A 21,867-nucleotide genomic window follows, 5' to 3' on the forward strand; every position below is an offset into this window, starting at 1 on the left:
GGGATCAAGATGGGAGGCAAGGGAACAAGCAACATGGAGGGCACCACATCAATGGCGAACACAGGGCCAGGAAGTACTTATACAGGAATAACAAGGGAACAGACTGAAAGTAGCTGGGAGTGTTTAACATGAGGGATGGAACGAGATGCGAGACCAACGAGCAGCAGGCATGGCTTATTAGAGCCACGTCAGGGAGGTGGCAGGACATGACGTTTGGGGCTATGGTTAGGGTTAGGATTAGGCTTAGGTTTAGAGTAAAGTGTTTGTGGCAGAGAGCGGTCAGTAGTACAATGACACGACTACACCACCTGGGAAATTTCACCACAGGAAAAATTACTCTAAATTAAGAGCACACAAGTTCATTTACCGAATGGAGCTAGAGATGTGTTTGTACTATTAACAGGTTGTTGAAAATATAAAACAAAGAAACAAGACAAGCGCTTTAGCATCAACAACCTTAAAAAATAAACCAGCAACCAGCCTTTGGCCACTGGCTAACTAAACTCAAGCAGGAGACAGGTGTCCGGGGAAGTTGATCAAAAGGGGGAATAGAGTCCCTTAAACTAACACACGCACACACGCACACGCACACGCACACACACACACACACACACACACACACACACACACACACACACACACCTGTGCTCCACCACACTGATCCCCACACAAATATACTGCACAAGGTGAAAGTGTGAACACCACCACCCCAGACCAATCAAATCTTAGTCAGCCAGATCAATCGAGGCAGCCACTGCTCACAGTCTCCCAGAAAATACCCCAATCTAACCAAGAATCTGAGTGTTGAAAACTATGAAGAGTGCAAACAATGAGTAGCAGAATACAGGCTGTCCCTCTGTATCAGTCCCAAACAGAAAGAAAGGGCGGCCCAAAGTCTGTTAAGTCGCAGAACTAGGGAATGAAACAGCTCCAAATGCAGGAAAAGGTGCGACGATCCTTAGCGCGTTCCAAGGCTCCCAGCACATCGCCGAAGTCCCACCGAGGATCAGGAGCTTCAAGCAGCAGTTGTTGGGCGACATCGGACCGGCTGAGGACAAGACAAGACTGATGGAAAAGAAAAACTGACGTAGGAAACACAGCAGCCACAGTGCAGGTTCAAACTATTATTGTCTGACAAATCTGCTGGAAGAGACATAAACTGAAGCTGACGAGCAACTGAAACTGTAATCCTGGCAACAACCGTAACTACAATTAAAACACATCAAGTAAAGCAACTGACAAGTAGCTATAGGCCTAGTCACCAGAATAACTTGCAACCACTGGAGCTGCAACACAGACACCAGAGAAACACTGCAATATAAAATATTACCATTAGCCATTTAAATCAAGCAGAGGATTACCAAGACACAGAATAAGTGTGAACCTCAGCCAGCATGCCAGCGTACCACGGCAGACCACTGCGGTGCGGAAGGGGAGTTACCGGACCGGGAAACGCCAATGACGCCTCCACACACTAGGGGTCCCCACACACACTTACCGGAAATAATCAACAAGTCCTACCCGCAAAATTCCACACTACTACAGTTGGATGGCCCTGGGATTTTTCTCCAGAACCCCAAGGCTCAATGGAAGTACCGCGAGATTCTTAAACCCTTACCTGAGGGAGGAGGCTTCCAGCGTAAGGAGAGGTTCACCAGAATCCCCGGGCTGGATGGACATCGTTCATCCTTTACCTGGGGAATGAGGCTACCAACTCGTGGTGACTTACCCAAGCCCTGGTGCTGGATCATCATTAAATGCTTACATGGGGAAAGAGAGACCTTACCCTTGGCCTCCAAGCCTGGAAGTACCCTGAGCTCTAGACCCAAGCTTAACCCTAACCCATAAGCATAGGTTCGCAGCATGAACGGTTCTCACCTGATACCAGAAAACCATACATGTTCTTAATCTGAAAATCAGTTCATCATTTTTCCAGAAGGTGGCAGCACATCAACACTGCAAGCTTGGCACATCCCTTTGGATACAATGAGCTATCCTTACATTTTGAAATTTTTTAAAACTTATTTAAATCAGTAAAACAAATTACTTCCAAAAAGGATAGAATCATGTCTACCCAATACCCCTTGGCACCATGTTAGTGTGAATGGAGTTTTCACTCCAGCCCTGAGGGATTCAGAGCAGACACAAAAGATTGTGAACCCATGTGTGATTTACAGTGAAAGGTGACTGAACACAACGCACAGCCTCTGTTATGACTCCACTGTTCACCATGGTTCAGCACCATCTATATTTCTATTATTTTTCAAGGTATTTTACTTGTGGTTTTACACTTAACATGGTATCGACAGGCTTGCTCCAAAGAGATCTCATTGTATTTACACAGTGACAGTAACGCTGCCTTATCTTGCGAGAGGAAGTAGCATATGGGTGCGCTGCTAACGTTAGCATTAGCAAACCTAGCTGCCTAGCAGTGTTGGTAGTAACTCGTCAGTGTAATTCCACTACTTTTGTTTGCACCATGTATTTCAACATCGACGCGATGTTACTGTGATCACTATGCAACCTTTAGCCCACTGTTATTTTCCTTGATTATGTAATTATACAGGGCAGGTCAGGCAGAGGGAGCAGACGCTGATGCAGCGCGTTGCCGCACCAACCACACGTCCAAACTGCTGGCGATCCTGGCCGGCGACCCCCCAGGCAGACACACGGTCGAATCCCACCCTTATTATAATTACTTTTACATGCAGTAATTGGTAATTAGTAATTTTCAGTAGCTTGCACAAGGCTGCTGACTAGCAACGTTATTCGTTGGCTGAATCCGAAATAGCTGTAGTGCTACGATGCTGGATTGTTACAGGGACAGTGATAAATGCAGACCCCTTTATTCTGATTGCGTTAAAAATCAAATGTTTTTACTCAGATTTCATCCATTTGGTGGTGTGCTCTCTATATGCCATGTGTTGGCAAAATAGAGCAGCGCACTGAATTGTAATGCCTGTATCTTGAAACGTAGCGTGTTGTCAGACTCTCCGACACACAGCTCTATGGTCCATACAGAGGAGATGAGGAACATGCAGTCTGCTAAGTCACGTGGTTACCTTTCGTTAGGTGGCTACGTTTACATGCCTTAACGCAATTAAGATGTTTTCATGTAAACAGATTAATCAGGGAGCTCATTTATAAAGGCTTCGTGTGACTGAAAAAGACGAGAAGCATTCATACATACATTTATAGGAAGATTTTGGGATTTACAAAGAAAAACGTTTTGTGAAAAAGACACAAATCTTGTGAACGAGGTTGAGAGATGCTGTTTCGACAGAATCCTGTAGAGGGCACTGTGTATGCTAAATCGAAGGCTCCAGGAATGTATTCGGCATTTATAATCATAAACAATAATAATTGAAATATTTGTGGGCAAATGGCAATTGGCTCTGAGATTAAAGTTTTTTAAAATGAATTTGTTTAAATTTTTGGGCCGGCATGGTGGTGCAGTGGTTAGCACTGTTGCCTCACACCTCTGGGACCCAGGTTCGAGTCTCCGCCTGGGTTACATGTGTGTGGAGTTTGCATGTTCTCCCCATGTCGTCGTGGGGTTTCCTCCGGGTACTCTGGTTTCCCCCCACAGTCCAAAAACATGCTGAGGCTAATTGGAGTTGCTAAAAAATTGCCTGTAGGTGTGAATGGTGTGTGAGTGTGCCCTGCGATGGGCTGGCCCCCCCGTCCTGGGTTGTTCCCTGCCTTGTGCCCATTGCTTCCGGGATAGGCTCCGGACCCCCCGCGACCCAGTAGGATTAGCGGTTTGGAAAATGGATGGATAGATGTATGATAGAATGATTAAGCTGTAGCACATTTCAAATAATATTTCATTTGTAATACATTTGTTCTCCAAACTTCTACATTTTTAACCTTTGGCCACAAGATCATCTTCTTCCTGCCAGTATCTTTTCTTTTCCTTTGATCCTCGGTTGTTGGAATCTGCTCTGCTGCTTGGAAGTTCCCTGGGGAGTTAGTGTTGGGGGGTTCTGGTGGAATGTGACCATCGGCAGCCATGGGCTGGATAGCGCTGTGGTGCTCAGCCTGGCTCTGTGCCCTTCTAGGGGCTCTGTGTCCTTTGTTAGCACAAACATTTTGCACACCTGACATTACCATGCATACAGTATTTCTCGTATTTTACAAATTACAAAAACACTGATCAAAGTCTGTAGAAAAAAACATTTTATTTCATGAACTAAGTCAAATATGAATCATAAAACACAATTAAAATACTTTTTTTGAATACATCCCTCAGAAATTGCACATCCCTGATTGTGCGTTACCTTCATGCTGCCTTGAAATTTTTGATTTCTTCACTGTAGCCCTATGTTATACAATCTTATCTTAACGTTATGTTAACTAATCCTATTTTTATTTCTTAAATATTCCCTCCACCACCCCCCCCCTCTGAGGAGGACTGCTTTATTTATAATTAATCTAATCCTATGTTATACAATCTTATCTTAACCTTATGTTAACTAATCCTATTTTTATTTTTTAAATATTCCCTCCACCACCCCCCCTCTAAGGAGGACTGCTTTATTTATAATTAATCTAATCCTATGTTATACAATCTTATCTTAACCTTATCTTAATTAATCCTATTTTTATTTCTTAAATATTCCCTCCACCACCCCCCCTCTGAGGAGGACTGCTTTATTTATAATTAATCTAATCCTATGTTATACAATCTTATCTTAACCTTATGTTAACTAATCCTATTTTTATTTCTTAAATATTCCCTCCACCACCCCCCCTCTAAGGAGGACTGCTTTATTTACAATTAATCTAATCCTATGTTATACAAGCTTATCTTAACCTTATCTTAATTAATCCTATTTTTATTTCTTAAATATTCCCTCCACCACCCCCCCTCTAAGGAGGACTGCTTTATTTATAATTAATCTAATCCTATGTTGTACAATCTTATCTTTACCTTATGTTAACTGATCCTATTTTTATTTCTTAAATATTCCCTCCACCACCCCCCCTCTAAGGAGGACTGCTTTATTTATAATTAATCTAATCCTATGTTATACAATCTTAAGCTTACCGTAACCTATCCTATCTTAATTTTATTCTATGTTATCTTATCCTATCTTTCTTATCTTATGCTATGCAATCCTATCTTATATAATCTTATCCTAAACTTATGGTAATTTATCATGTCTTTGTAAAACATAAAATGGCATACAAGTTAAGACTATCTTAACTTGTCCTATCTTAACCTTATCCTATCTTAATCTTATCCTATAGTACCTTATGTTATAGAACTACATGGTAACATATCCTAATTTTATCTTATCCTAAGTATGTAAGACAACTCTCGTGTAATTATGTGCTGAATCTACAGGGAAATGTAGCTATGTGCATCTGACTGATAGCCCATTTCCACACCCATCTCCTGAGCCCTGGGCATGGTACTTAGCTGCTCCAGTGCATCAATAGGAAAGATGAACTCATCTTCATCAATCCTACGCCTCTTGGTTGAATGAGTACCCTCATTATCCTCATTCTTCCCCTGTTTCGCTAAGTTAATTTCATTTAAATGTCTGTTCCAAAACTCCTGACACCAGTACTCAGTAAAGCACTTGGCGTCATAGGTCATTTTAGAGTACTTGGTTACATAATAGTTATACAACCAATAGAATTTTTCCAGGTGAGATGAGGCGGCTACAGCCTGTGCTGGAGCCTGAAGCAGAGGGGTCAGATGAACCAGGCCTGGAGCTGAAAATGGATGTGGAGCTGGGCTTACAGGTGTGACTAAGTGTGGGGATAAAACAGAGGAGCCCATAAAAAGAAATGGGGATGAAACAAAAGGGGAGGGGGCTGAAGACGGAAATAAAAATGAAGAGGAGGAGAAGGTTGGTGAGCTGGGCTTAGGCTCTAACCCCTTCTGTTGGTCATACCTCCTTCTTCGCCCTGACCGGCCTCCCGCCGTATTTCTACGGCGGCCTGTGCCCTGCTGACCCCTGCTGGTTGCCACCGGGATGGCAGCAGATCCAGGAGAGGCAGACGTGGTCAGGGAGCTGGCTGCCGGCGGCCTGGTGCGGCACTTCTTCCGACGGCCAGCATCACTGGAACTGGTTTGTCCTTTGGGATTATAAAGACAGGGGACAGCATATTTAATTTAAATGAAACATTATGTCACTGTACAACAACACTACATCACAACCATCACAGATATCACACTTGGCAGTCGGTATTGCACACTAAGAAAAATTCTGCAGTCTTTATTGGATACAGGAAACACATGCTTGGGAAACTTATGCGCTGGTCTTGACTTGGGCCGTCTGCGTTTCAGCAGGGGAACCTGACCTATAAAAACAAGCCAGTTTGTGCACAGATTCCCTGATACGCAGAACAACAGCGAAAAACAACACTGGAAAGGTTCATGTGCATCAAATATAGCAGCCCACTCAATCCAAATGCTGGCATCAACAACTGACTATTAAGTCAAATCCTTTACATATCTTACACTTTCCATAAGTTGCATTATTTATTCACTCTCAAGGTACCAAACTAAGATTTATGCTTTTTCTGATTACTACCGCGTTTCCCCGCAAATAAGCCCTAACATGATTTTTCAAGAAGCTCGTAATATAAGCCCTAGTTATTGTCCCATGGATTGTACGGTAACTAGAATGAGATGCGGTTATACTACGAGAAGGCTACATGGACAAGAGGCGCTCATTTAAGGACAGAGTTATTGCTAAACATGAGAGATTGGGGACACTGGTTCTACAGGAAATTGAGTTGCGAGATATTCAGGACGGAATTTGGAACTTGGAGATTTACGATGATGTTCCAGAAGAACATGACATTACGACTATATTTGAATAAACATATGCAGTATACAGCAGAATTTTGTTCATGGATAAATTCACCGTCAAATTGTTTACATGGAAAGATACTGTTAGAATATGACATGATGTCTGTGTTTGAATAAATGTGGATTTTTTTCATGAATACCGATAAATATACTGTAGCATGTTATACTTGGGAAAATACTACCTTAATATAAGCCGTAACGCGTCATTTGGAGCAAAAATGAATATAAGACCCTGTCTTATTTTCGGGGAAACACCGTATATTAGGACATATTCAGCTGTTACTTTACCACTTCATGATGATTTTCTCTGATGTTTAAACACAGCACAGCCACAGATTTTACTGATTTCATTATATAATGCAGTAGACATGCAAAAAGACTCCCGTATATTAAAGCTAAAGGTGAACTACTTTATTATTTAGACATGTACTTCTAAAACAAGATAATAGAACAGAAGATTCAAGAAGACTAGTCAAGCATATTCTGACTTTAACTCTTTAAGTGCTGAGTTAGTCTGGGCATCATTTTGCCATCCTTACCTCGGCCAACTGGACCGGGGATGTATTCCGGGGCGATCCGCACACTGACTGCACCTTTCGGCAGCAGCCAGTCAATCCTCTGGAGATTCACGGTGGTTTTCACGATGGACATCTTTCGCGTCTTCTCTCTTGCTGATAAACTGCAAGTCTGAGCTGCTTTAAATGTTCAAATGAAAACTCTAAACGGAATAAGAATTGTTATGATTCGGTTGCTAAGCTACGGTGGCCGATTGGTGTCAGCGCGCTGCAAAGTCTTCAAACGCTTTAATCAAATGACAAAACATACGATCTACATTTACAAAAGCGCAGAAACGTAGAAGTACCACAAAATTTTAAGACAAGTTTAAAAACATATAAGCGCTGAAAATCCGCTCACAACACAGTTGTGAAGTTTCTGGGTGACAAAGAAACAAGACGGACCAATTATGGTTTAACTGTATATCGAATGTTTACGAAATGTCGATATCTTATCAAAACAGGATATAGAATGAAACACTACATTATATCAATCAATAATTCGGTCGCCATTAAAAATATAGAATAATATTCCTTCCTTGTTATAAGTAACACGAGAGCTACGGTCTTGAAGTTGCACAGACTCCCAGAATTCATAGCGATAATTACGCGACCCATTCAATTAGTGGGTTTTTTGATAATTGGGAATGCGTTGGGTGTGTTCGACTTCACTTAGGTCTGACTGCAGCTGACGTGAGGGGGAGCGCCATCTGCCGGCGGCTGCAGGAGTGTAATATAATAATATAAACTGTAATATAAACTTGTAATATAAACTGACAGCAGCCAAACTAGACAACTTCTACTCCTTGTAGTGCGAGACCTGACTGAGATGGCCGCACTTCCAAAAGGGTGTAGATACATCTATACAAATATCACCTGCATGCACATTACCTCTTCTACAGTAACCGACTCCTGATCCAAAGTGCTAGCAGTGAAAAGATAGCTGCCAGGAAAAAGATCAAATACATTTATTTCAAGGATTCAAAGTTTTTATTGTCATGCACAGAATACAATGCAATTCTTACTTGAATGCCTTCTTCACAGACTAGACGATTAAACACATAAAGCAGTGCAACATTACAGTAACTAACAATAAATAAACGATTAACTTATGTGTACTATTAGAGCATTTATTGAAACTTTACTTCTTTACAGGCTTTTCGGGAGAAATGTCAGATAACGTATCGGAACTTCCAGAGATACAAACGTCATGCGTGTGACTAAAATTGTTCAGCCAATAAGGGCAAAGTTGTGTCACGGAGGCAGTTTCAGTTTGTGCAGCCGGCTGAGAGGTTTTTTTTATTATTTTTGTTATTGAAGCTTTAAATTACAACAGAAGTAATAGCTGACCAGTGACCATTAAGATTAACAAAACAAACAAGAACATTTACGAGACATTTACAAAATAAGCCAGGGGCACATAGTAGCGACATTTACAGTTACGCCGGCTGAAAGGTGCTGCACGATCTTACTTGCTCTCTGCACGTGCTGCACGATCTGTCACGATCGTCTTGTAGGTTTTTGTACCATGTGACTTGGTGACGTTAGGTGACGTTTTGCAGGGCCGGCTTTATGTCGGACAAAAGAAATCTAACCATGATGCAGTAATTCTAGAGGCAGCAAAGCAGACTAACCAAAGATCTCATAGTAAACAAAGGAATGTGATACTGCAGTTAAGTCTCGGAACAAAGCTTTTACAATGTTAAAAAGTACTCACAACTTTCAGAATTTGATTGAGTACAAAAAGTTGCAGGCTAACGTAAGGAGGGTAGTTAAATGAGCAAAGAGGGAGTTTTGGAGGTCCTTCTGTAATTCAGTAGGACGGGAAACTGACATTAGTAAAGTCTGGGGAATGATAAAAAAGATGCATGAGATTAAAAGGGAGTATGGATATTCAGTTCTAAATGATAATAACATGACAACAGTTACAGATGGGGAAAAAGGCAAAATGTTAGTTTTGTGGTTTTTCATTCCCTGCTAAATCAGAAGTCAGAAGCCGCTGGTGTAGATCCAAATTCAGTCTTTATTGCAACAATGAAGTTACAACCAAGGCCGGACACTTAAAGTGTGTCCAGTACTGTTTTATACCTATTTTTATACAAGTTCTTATCATTTAACAATATCTCGTCACTTAAGCATCATCATTCCTTCAACCATTCACAATCATTGTTTTTTACATCAATCCACACCCCTAGGTGATAAGTTTGTCCATCAATTCTTTTACTGTTTGGTCCCTCAGCCGAACGTAATGGTGGTGCGACCATCTCCACTTGGTTTTTTAAAAATGCTCAGCCGTGAACTTTTGGTGAGCCTGTTGCACATTGTCTAATTAGAGGGTTGATAATATATTTGTCCTTCAACATAATGATAAGGCATAACACTAATAAAGGTGGATATTCATACATTCAGGGCTAACATAAAGTAGCTAACAGAACATTTGAGGCTAATACAAGGTGCAAATACATACTCAATTGATTACATTGTGTTGATTACATTATAATGATTACATTGCAATGATTACATCGCGGGTATTTGGCATGCTTTTTAATAATACCGTAATGATTATATTCTACATTGTATAGTGCTAAATAATATCCCATATATTTCCCCCCTTTGGGATTCTAAAGAGTCCCACACACAATTCTGTCCATCCAGCCTAGGAGGGAGGGCTAAAACCCTAAGATCTAGGGAAATTCCACTCCCAGCCCGCCACAGGCGCGGCCCCCCTTCGGGGTCCATGGCTGACATGGCTCACAAACTATCAACACTCAGAATCAACCAACAGCAATGAACTCCCCAGGATACATTGCATATATTATCAGGAATACATAATCTACCAGGAGTACATCACCTACCACAAGCTCATTACGTAAACATATACAGCTAATGCAAAGATAACTGAAAGGTTAACTGATAACACTATAACAGGCACTCTGTCATGAGCAGGAAAGTCCCAGGTGTTGTGGGCGGCAGGCAGGCTGCAGCGTTTCCAACATGGAGTATTCACAGGCGGTACGGCCGAACTTCCGCTATGGGCAGGAGCGTATCCAAGGTGTCTATGTCGCCATCCGTTTCCGTGTTGGTCCAGGAGGTTGCCGCTCCAAACGGTCCTCCCACCACTCTAAACATTGCAGCTATAGTCGCCTGCTGAGACAGCGCTTTTCCCACTAGGGAGCGAACAAGAGGAAGTACACAAAAAAAGATTAGTATCAAAGCAAGAATGAACACAGCACCCACACAGAGTGCTTTCATAAGGGCTTACTGCCAACTACCCCACATATTATAGCACCAGTCAAACAACCCGTCATGTTGTCCCGAATTTCTCGCCATCTCATCCTGTAACCCCTGCAACTTTCTCATACCCTCAGTAAATGAAACATCCAGGGCTGTATTATTGGGAATAAATGTACAGCACTGATCCCCGAACAGCACACACACTCCCCCTTTTTCTGCCAGGAGCCAATCCAGGGCCACCCTGTTCTGTCATGCCATCAGACTGGTGGCCTGAAGCTGCTCCCCCAGAGATGCGAGTGCCTCCTGAGTATAGTTGATAAACCTCTGCTGATTATAGTACAAATAATTTTTCCATTCCACATTTTTGTTAACAGTAGGCCAAATTAATATTGATTCAAACCCTGCAGCTATCTCACTTCTCACCTTATATTTCTCTGGAATGCCCCTCGGCTGGCATATGGCATCTATATACACACTGGGATCATCTTCGCAGCTCGTAACAAACCTGTGGGACCTAGAGGGCTGTTTGTCAGAGTAAATATCCACCTGGCTAGCTAACATCCCCCTAGTGCAGAGGCCTCCACAATTATTGGGGAGAGGAGGCCTCAATCCTCCCTCCTGACCACACAGCCACCACGTATCTGCCAGAGGTACGCTCTGGTTCTCTAATGCATCCAGCGGAATGACATCTGAGTCCTCTATAGGCCTGTGTGGGGGGCTGACGTCTGAGTCCTCAATAGGCCTGTGTGAGGGGCTGACGTCTGAGTCCTCTATAGGCCTGTGTGAGGGGCTGACGTCTGAGTCCTTTATAGGCCTGTGCGAGGGGCTGAAGTCTGAGTCCTCTATAGGCCTGTGTGAGGGGACCGACGTCTGAGTCCCCTATAGGCCCATGTGAGGGTCCGACGTCTGAGTCCTCTATAGGCCTGTGTGGGGGGCTGACGTCTGAGTCCTCTATAGGCCTGTGTGAGAGGCCGACATCTGAGTCCCCTATAGGCCCGTGTGAGGGTCCGACGTCTGAGTCCTCTATAGGCCTGTGTGAGGGGCTGACGTCTGAGTCCTCTATAGGCCTGTGTGAGGGGCTGACGTCTGAGTCCTTTATAGGCCTGCGCGAGGGGCTGAAGTCTGAGTCCTCTATAGGCCTGTGTGAGGGGACCGACGTCTGAGTCCCCTATAGGCCCGTGTGAGGGGCCGACGTCTGAGTCCTCTATAGGCCTGTGTGGGGGGCTGACATCTGAGTCCTCTATAGGCCTGTGTGGGGGGCCGACGTCTGAGTCCTCTATAGGCCTGTGTGGGGGGCTGACGTCTGAGTCCTCTATAGGCCCGTGTGAGGGACCGACATCTGAGTCCTCTATAGGCCTGTGCGAGGGATTGACGTCTGAGTCCTCTATTGGCCTGTGTATACATCAAATATCATATATATCCATCCATCCATCCATCCATTTTCCAAATCACTTATCCTACTGGGTTGCGGGGGGTCCGGAGCCTATCCCGGAAGCAATGGGCACGAGGCAGGGAACAACCCAGGATGGGGGGCTAGCCCATCGCAGGGCACATTCACACATCATTCAAATATCATATATTTGATTTATTAAATTTAGATTTAAGTTTGCAGTCAATTCAATTTCCACGTTTCTCAATTTTCACGTTGCCTTTTTAAACGCAATTATGTGAATTTTAAGTAAAAATGTAGAATAAAATTATATTGTGATAATTATCAATATCATTTCCTATGAAAAAAACTTTACTATTGTACAATATTGCCCAGCCATAGGCTGATTTCAAAATTGATTTACATATTGTCTGTCTGTCATTATACATAAGAACATAAGAACATAAGTACTATACAAACGAGAGGAGGCCATTCGGCCCATCAAGCTCGCTTGGGGAGAACTAAACTAATAGCTCAGAGTCGTTAAAATCTTATCTAGCTCTGATTTAAAGGAATCCAAGGATTCAGCTTGCACTACATTATCAGGAAGGCTATTCCATACTCTGACTACACACTGTGTAAAGAAGTGCTTCCTTAAATCCAGCTTGAAATGTTCTCCCGCTAATTTCCACCTATGGCCACGAGTTCGTGTATTTAAACTAATGCTGAAGTAACTATTTGGTTGAACAGCATCCAAACCTGTTAGAATCTTATATACCTGGATCATGTCCCCCCTCAGTCTCCTTTGCTTGAGACTGAACAGATTTAGCTCAAGTAACCGTTCCTCGTATGACATTCCTCTAAGACCAGGAATCATTTTTGTGGCCCTACGCTGCACCTTTTCTAAGGCCACAATGTCCTTTTTAAGATATGGTGACCAAACCTGCACACAATATTCTAGGTGAGGTCTCACCAAGGAATTGTATAATCTTAGCATTACCTCCCTTGACTTAAACTCCACACACCTGGAGATATACCCCAACATCCTATTGGCCTTTTTTATTGCTTCCCCACACTGGCGAGAATGGGACATGGAAGCATCAACATACACACCAAGGTCTTTCTCATGATCAGCTACCTCTTTTTCAGTGATACCCATGAAATACCTGTACTTTATATTTCTGCTCCCTAGATGGAGTACCTTACATTTATCGATGTTAAATTTCATCTGCCAGGTATCGGCCCAGTCACTAATTAAATCAAGATCCCGCTGTAGCTGCTGAGCCACTAATTCAGTATCTGCTACACCACCCACCTTGGTGTCATCTGCAAATTTCACCAGTTTACTGTATATATTGGTATCCATATCATTTATGTAAATTAGGAACAATAGTGGTCCTAAAATCGAACCCTGCGGTACCCCACTATGAACGCAAGCCCACTGTGACATTGTGCCTCTTATAACTACTCGCTGTTTCCTATCTGTTAACCAGTTATCAATCCAGGTCACTACGGTACCTAAAATACCTGTCGCTTTGAGTTTAAGTAGGAGCCTCTTGTGGGGGACAACATCAAAAGCCTTTTGGAAATCTAAGTAGATGACATCATAGGCCTTCTTATCATCAACTTCCTGAGTAGCTTCCTCAAAAAACTCCAACAGATTTGTTAAACAGGATCTACCTCTCCTAAATCCATGCTGGCTATCCCGCAAAATGTTATTGGAGTCCAGGTAATCTACCATTTTCTCTTTGATTATAGCCTCCATAACTTTACCAGTTATACAAGTTAGACTGATTGGCCTATAGTTAGACAAATTACTTCTATCCCCTTTTTTGAAAATAGGCGTTATGAAGGCGTGCTTCCAATCAGAAGGTACCACACCTTCAGATAAGGATTTTTGAAACAGTAAAGTTAAGGGTCGGCAAATAATATCCCTCATCTCTTTTAACACTATAGGTAAGATGCCATCAGGGCCCTGTGATTTATTTATTTTGAGCTTAGCTAGGCTTTGCAAAACATCTGCTTCATTTATATATATATTAGCTATAGACAATGCTGGATAGGTAATAACTGGTAAATTACTAAGGTCCTCAACAGTGAATACCTGTGCAAAACTATCATTGAACTCATTTACTATATCAATGTTGTTTACTATTATAAGACCCTTACTATCCTGCAGATTAGTAATTTCAGCTTTTAGAGCTCTTTTAGAGTTAAAATACTGGAAGAAACTTTTAACGTCATCCTTAGCTTCCAATGCAACCATCCTTTCGACATTTCTTTTAGCTCGTCTAATATCATTTTTTAACTCAGCCTGTAGACTTAGATATTCCTGCTTAATTCTGTCATCATCAGTTATTTTCCATTGCTGGAACAAAGCCCTTTTCCTCCTTACTTTATGCTTTATTTCCCTAGTAAACCACCTAGGTTGCAATTTCCTAGATTTATTCTTGCTGGAAACAGGTATGAAGTCCTCTTGCACTTGCAATAATGTGCTTTTAAAAAATTCCCAGGCCTCTTCAACAGTTTTGTTATTTAACTCCATCCAGTTCACAGTTTCTAGTTTTAGTCTCATACACTTAAAGTCAGCCTTCCTAACATTATATATTTTTGATTTGGACTTAGCTCTTCGAACACTAAACTTAACCTCAAATTTGACCTTGTTATGATCGCTACTGTCAAGTGGTTCTAAAACGTCTAATTTACCAATCCTGTCCTGGTTATTAGAGAGAACAAGATCAAGAATGGCATCTCCCCTGGTAGGGGTGTTAACAAACTGAGTAAAAAAACAATCCTGTACTAATTCCACCATCTCCAGTTCATTTTCTGAAGAGCCAGTGACAATGTCCCACTGCATTCCTGGTAGATTAAAATCACCCATAACTACCACATCATTTTTATTGCTCATAGTCCTAATATCACTGTATAACAATCTGCTTTCCTCAGCAGCTATATTAGGTGTTCTGTAACAAACACTGACAATTAGGCTATTTGAGTTTTTAGCATCTAATTTTACCCATATTGCTTCCGTAGTTTTATTTATATCAGTAAGTTCCCTTGCCTGCAAGTTTTCCTTTACATATACTGCAACACCACCTCCCTTTTTTCCTATACGATCCTTACGGAACAACGTGTAACCATCCATATTATATTCTTGACCATCCTTTTCACTCAACCACGTTTCAGTTTTTCCTATAATATCATAAGAGTCCGATGAGATAAAAGCCTCTAAATCATGAATTTTATTCCTAATACTTCTGCCGTTTAAATACAGACAACAAAGGGTAGGCCTATTACGGTGCCCACTTACAATATGATTATTTGGGGCTTTCCGTTCCCCCCCACTGACATAGTTAACTAACCTCCCTGCCCCCCAAACAAAGGGTAACGCTTCAGTCTCAGCCTTGCATGCGCTGTGATAGAATCGTTTGTTGGTGATAGTGCTTTTTTATTGAAAATATCAGGTAATACACTGAACTTTATATCATTTTGGTAGCCATTGCTCACCAAAAAGTTACGCAATAGTTGTACAAATGTTACAACCTAAAAGTTTGTGATTTACGAACAAATTAACGAATACGGAGAAATAATAAAAATAAACAATGAACCTTCAGTCATTATGGAAGGAAATTTTCCTTCCAAAATATAACCCCCTCTTCTCTCCCCGGAAAAAAATCCTCTAGCTTCGAATATTGTCAGGGGCCGCGGTTAAGGCGCGGTAAGCGAACGGGCAGCAAAGCGGGCAGGAAGCAGGTAAGGAGACGAAAGTCGGGGAAAACGGGTATTTATTAAGGCTGTGGGGAGAGCGGGACAGAACACTAGTACTCACACCGACTAACATTAAGGCTGGGGGGAGCACGGGACAGAACACTAGTACTCACACCGACTAACATTAAGGCTGGGGGGAGCACGGGACAGAACACTAGTACTCACACCGACTAACATTAAGGCTGGGGGGAGCACGGGACAGAACACTAGTACTCACACCGACTAACATTAAGGCTGGGGGGAGCACGGGACAGAACACTAGTACTCACACCGACTAACATTAAGGCTGTGGGGAGAGCGGGACAGAACACTAGTACTCACACCGACTAACATCAATCGACGGACGAAAACTAAGGCAAGACATGGACTGAAATAGACAAGGCTGGGCGAAAATAATCGGACACAGCTGGGCAAGATCAGGGACGCACACGTGGATAATCAGGGGGCGTGGCACACACGAGGATCGGACGAGCCGGGCATGACAAATATGCAGATTAAGTCTTGGACAAGGTGTATTTTTCAAATTTTTTTTATTACTACTGTAAGTGTTATTTGTGCATCTTTTTTCTCATATTGTACACTCAATTTTTCTTTCTCATTTCTTTAAATGTTTTGCTTTTGTTCCTACAATAAATACAAACCCTTAGTATGACTCAAGGTAGTAGTGCTGTGTCTGGGTTTATCAAAAAGGTGACATTGGCTTGTTTTTAACTTTACACATTGTTTGGATAGATTTATTTTCTTACTTTACAAATTACTGCTTTGATAAATGTGCTTAGATGTGTTTAGTATATGCTCTTCTTGTTTTATCCTGTTCATTTTGTGCTCAAATGCAAAAAAAAAAAAAAAAAACATATTTAGGTGTAAATTTTTGGGTCTGGGAACGAATTCATTGGTTTTCCATAATTACTTATGTCATAATGTCCAGAAAATTTGGTCTTTGGTTTTTGAGTTATTGCTGAGATATCATTACTCATCTGAAGTGTGTATCAAAACCACAATTCCTGACAATGCTGTTAGCAGTAGCAGAATAGCAGTTAGTGATCAATGCATGGTACGGGATTATCTTTTTTCATGACGGCTACTATTGCCAGAACTAGCTCTGGAAATATAATTTAAATTGCTAAGTTTTAACACTAGATTTACCGAGTTTTTATTCTCTGCTGAGAGTCCCAAGGTGTTTGTCACCCCTGCTGTGATTTTCGCAGGTCTTCAGCCCCATCCTCCTCCTGCTTTTGTTGTGCAAACACACCCATTACCTGTGAGGCCTGGCGCATTTGCATTTTTTACTCAGAGTAGCTCAAATCCAAGGCAGGCTAAACCTCTGTGTGTGACATGGAAACCTTCACAAAAGTCTGCCATATCTATACCAAATATCCCACACGCTGACTGACCTGCAAATATGAAAGACGCACATTCACAAAATATATGGAAACACAAGTCTGTGTTATTTATAAAACAAATTGAGTGAAAATAGAATGAAAAGTTGCTAATAGAATGAAATGAATAAAATGAAAACATGCTAACACTTCAGTCTCCAATGCATGTTTGTATATAAATGTCATAAGCTGAGTGAAGTCATGGTCCATGGTTTTTGACATGCTCATACACATACAGAATAAAATGTCATTTCATTTTCATTGGCCATCACTGAATTATAACACCAAAAGTGAATTTTGTTTTTGTGTGATCTCTCCAGCTTTGCATGTTTGGCTGTTCATGTAAAAATTGATGTATCCGTGCCTCAGTTCCAGGTTCATCTCTTCGTCATCTTTCTGCCTTTTGTCTCAGTGGTTACTGTCCCACACAGTCTGTCTATCTTTCAAAGTCTGTGTTTGCAGCGTTTGAAAACCCAGTGACCATCATCCCTGTATTTGGCAATGGAGTTCCTTGGCTAGAAGAATCGGAAACAATCTTCTTTTTCCTTTCCACCCTGTAGATGCTTTGTACAGAACGTAGGCATTCACCGCCACCAAGTCTAGCATGTTGTAAAACACAGCTACTGGCCACTTGCTTGTTGCTGCTCGTACTGAATACATGCGCGCCATTCTAAACACTGACGTGGAGAATTCCTCTCCCTGTGCAGTGTCCTTTGCCAATGGAGGAAGTTCACGGCAAACGTTATTCACCATGCCCAGTAAAGTGAAGCAGTCTGTGTGACAGTGACAGTGAGGTGAAGAAATTGTCCATTGTGACATTTCTCCCGTCATCCAGAAATGACTCCATCAGACTCATGACCACGTTCTCTGCCAGCCTTCACCAAGAACTGTGCTGAAAGTTTCACTCCAGGAGAACACATGAACATAGATGTACAGCTGTTCTCGACCAAGGTTCATTGTCCATGCAGTATATTTACATTTACATTTACAGGATTTGGCAGACGCCCTTAGCCAGAGCGACTTACATAAGTGCTTTGAGACTCTGCAATGAATTTCCGATGCTAGCTCAATAAGGACCCCAGCTACGAATACTATCTCTGAGAACGCCATTGAGTAGTGCAGAATTTTTATTTTATTTAATTTTTTTAAAACACACACCAGAAAAAGAGTCGAGTAAGAATATAGAAGTTCTACGTCAGGTATTTCTGAAAAAGAAAAGTTTTGAGTCGTCGCTTGAAGACATTCAAGGATTCAGCTGTTCGGACATCTAGGGGGAGTTCATTCCATCAATTAGGTGCCAGGACAGAGAAGAGCCGAGATGCGTGTCTTCCTTGTGCCTTGAGGGGAGGTGGGACCAGTCGAGCAGTGCTGGAGGATCGGAGAGATCGTGGTGCAGAGCGGGGTGTGATGAGGTCCTTTAGGTAGGATGGTGCCAGAGAATTTTTGGCTTTGTATGCGAGCATCAGTGTTTTGAATCTGATGCGTGCAGCTACAGGAAGCCAGTGGAGGGAGCGCAGCAAAGGAGTGGTGTGGGAGAACTTGGGAAGGATGAAAACAAGACGAGCAGCTGCATTCTGAATCAGTTGGAGGGGACGGATGGCGCTCAGTGGTAAACCCGCTAGAAGCGAGTTGCAGTAGTCAAGGCGTGAGATGACGAGGGACTGGACGAGTATCTGGGTAGCCTGGGTGGAAAGAAATGGACATATCCTCCTGATGTTAAAGAGGAGAAACCGACAAGAGCGAGAAAGACTGGCGATATGTGAGGAAAATGACAACCGATCATCTATGGTAACTCCAAGGTTTCTAGCAGAAACCGAAGGACGGATCAGGGAGTTGTCAAAGGAGATCGCAAGGTCCTGGAGGGGGGATGAGTCAGCCGGGATGTAAAGCAACTCAGTTTTACTAGTTTTGAGTTTTAGCTGGTGAGTGGTCATCCAAGATGAGATGTCTGCCAAGCATGTAGAGATCTTAGTGGAGACATGAGTGTCTGAGGGAGGGAAGGAGAGGATGAGTTGAGTGTCATCGGCATAGCAGTGGTAGGAGAAGCCATGTGAGGATATAACTTCGCCAAGAGATTTAGTGTAGAGGGAGAATAGGAGAGGGCCAAGAACCGAGCCCTGAGGGACACCGGTGGAAAGACAACGTGGAGTAGATGTGGATCCATTCCATGTCACTTGGTATATCGCATCCAAGCCGGACAAATTTGGGATCAAGTTCTGGATGGCCACGGATTTGGAGACCAAATACGTCTGCAACGTGTCCCCTAACTTGGGAAAGGACCCCAGTCACCAGAAAAGGGAGAGGCTGGCAGAGAACATGGTCATGAGTCTGATGGAGCCATTTCTGGATGACGGGAGAAATGTCACAACGGACAATTTCTTCACCTCACTGGCACTGTCACACAGACTGCTTCAGCGCAAAACAACACTACTGAGCACAGGGAATAAAGTTTGGTATGAACTTCCTCCAATTTCAAAGGACACTGCACAGCAAGAGGAATTCTCCGCGTCAGTGCTTAGAAGTGGCAGTGTCTCCTTGACAATTTATGCACCTAAAATAACAAGATTGTGTGTGTTCTGAGTTCCTTGGACCAAGATGTGGCGATCTGTGAAGGCAGAAAGAGGAAACCCAACACGATAACAGACTATAACCACATGAAGGTATGTGAATGTGTGTATAATTTTACATCAGTGCTACAATGTTTTCTGATATGTACTATACAGGCCTATATAGAAAGAAGGTAGAAAAAAAGCAAATACACTCATGACTCTCTCTCTCTCTGCTGTTATAGTGTGGTGTAAATGTGTTGGACCAAATGGCACGCATGTATTCCGTAAGAGCAGCAACATGCAGGTGGCCAGTAGCTGTATTTTACAACATGCTGGACCTGGTGGTGGCAAATTCCTACGTTCTGTACAAGGCATGTACAGGGTGGGAAGGCAAAAGAAGATTATTTTTGAGTCATCTAGCCAAGGAACTCCATTGCCAATTTATGCCACAAAAGGCTATGGGGACAGAGGAAGGCTGCTGCTGTGCCAGGACTTGTATGGACAACTCAGTGTCAGGTACAGGAGAACTGCAACAGAAACCGCAGCAGGTTTACCAGTGCAAAGTGTTACAAATTCACTTGCGCCAAATGCAGGGATGATGGTCACTGGGTCTGCAAACACTGCAAAGTTTGAAACACTAAATTTTTTTTATAAATAAAACAGACTTGTGCTTCCATATATTTTGTGAATGTGTGTCTTTCATATTTGCAGGTCAGTCAGCATGTGGGATATTTGGTATAGATATGGCAGACTTTTGTGAAGGTTTCCATGTCACACACAGAGGTTTAGCCTGCCTTGGATTTTAGCTGCTCTGAGTAAAAAAATGCAAATGTGCCAGGCCTCACAGGTAATGGGTGTGTTTGCACAACAAAAGCAGGAGGACAATGGCCCAAGAAACTCTCAGCAGGGATGCTAGTAGGTGTTAGGCCCAGGGAATTTACGCAAATTTGCGTAGATTTGGCAGTTCTAGTGTTAAATGACTATTAAAAATGAATAAAATTACAATGTTGCCAAAGTAACTGAAAAAAAGAGAATTAGGCTTACAGTAAAAGAGCTTTCTTCAGGGTCTGCGGAACTTACTGCAGGCAGCTATCGCAAAGCGAGGTCACACAGTATTCAAAACAATCTCTTCTTGCCTAAGACATAACAGACCCAATATGCCTCCCCTCCCGGGCTACCAATGTACAATTTTACTTCCACAAATGCATAAGTTACATACAAGCAGTACTGTTTAAAGGGAACGTGGGAATGTAATAAACAATTGCTATGCTCTCAATTTATAGTCTATCAGAGCCTTTGATGCAGCTATTGTGTCTTTGCTTGAAAGTGTGTATGTCCACCCTGTTGCTGTCACAGATTCAACTACTAAATGCACATCCTGATGATCCGTAACAAGTCTATCAGGATGGCATGGGAATGAATAGGATGGAGATGTTCCATAAGGATGTATAAAGCTCAGTCTCAGCTTTCCAGTGCTGGGCATAGCTTCTTCTACACATCCTAGCCACCAATCATCATCATATGCAGCCGCAACGTAACCTTTGGTGCTTGTAAAGTCGAGTGAATCCATAAGTGTGCACTTACACTGGACTGATTTGCACACCTCTGATGAATGCAGGGCATTTATTAGCCATATTTACTAGCCATGTGGGCCTTTTCAGTGGTGTGGCAAGTACAGGTGTCTGCAATGACATTAATGAAGCTTCCATTAAATTCCATTGTAGCATATTTGTAACTGTCACGACCACGGCGGAGGTAAGCGGTGATCATGTGGGTTGGCTGGTACAGAGCAGGCAAACAGGCAGGTATCGGGGCGAAGCTGGGGTTTATTGTGGAACGGGGACTTGGAACAGGAAACAAGACTACCATCACCAAACCACAACTAACTACAATGACGGACAAGGGGAACCGGTCAGACCAGGACTTAAATACACAAAGACTAATCAAAGGAAGCGGACACAGCAGGAGACGATCAGGGTAGTACACGTGGGTAATCAGGGGGCGTGGCACACACGAGGAGCGGACGAGCCGGGCGTGACAGAAACCTTAACTAATGCTGTTACTTACACCTCTGCTTGTTATACTATTCCATGTCAGTTTGGCTGCCATTAAAAAGGCCCATTAGTGATATGAAACCATGTGACGCTACGTTTACATCATGATCTCTCAGCAACACCTTAAAAAC

The 21,867-nt window shown here is 42.5% G+C and overlaps 2 protein-coding genes across 2 annotated transcripts in view; both read right to left on the minus strand.

Annotated features, from left to right (window-relative positions):
- The window catches only part of LOC125722255 (stonustoxin subunit beta-like), a gene marked incomplete at its 5' end in the record, with an annotated part of 198,601 nt that overhangs the window by 119,822 nt on the left and 56,912 nt on the right, over window positions 1-21,867 (minus strand). The window lies entirely within an intron of this gene.
- Window positions 4,564-7,831, minus strand: LOC125722249 (uncharacterized). Its single transcript, XM_048998461.1, has 2 exons — window positions 7,369-7,831; window positions 4,564-6,090 (listed from the first exon to the last, which is right to left on the minus strand). Exons 1-2 carry the CDS (start codon window positions 7,478-7,480, stop codon window positions 5,345-5,347), a joined length of 858 nt encoding a protein of 285 aa, XP_048854418.1. The 5' UTR covers window positions 7,481-7,831; the 3' UTR covers window positions 4,564-5,344.

The sequence above is a fragment of the Brienomyrus brachyistius genome, unplaced genomic scaffold (assembly GCF_023856365.1).
Source record: "Brienomyrus brachyistius isolate T26 unplaced genomic scaffold, BBRACH_0.4 scaffold37, whole genome shotgun sequence".
Classification (NCBI taxonomy): Eukaryota; Metazoa; Chordata; class Actinopteri; order Osteoglossiformes; family Mormyridae; genus Brienomyrus; species Brienomyrus brachyistius.

Excerpts from the sequence above, each read along its gene's own strand:
- LOC125722249 (XM_048998461.1), bottom strand. The coding sequence starts at position 7,480 with ATGTCCATCGTGAAAACCACCGTGAATCTCCAGAGGATTGACTGGCTG. Across the intron at positions 6,091-7,368 it reads CCCCGGTCCAGTTGGCCGAG|GACAAACCAGTTCCAGTGAT; the intron begins GTAAGGATGGCA and ends ATAATCCCAAAG.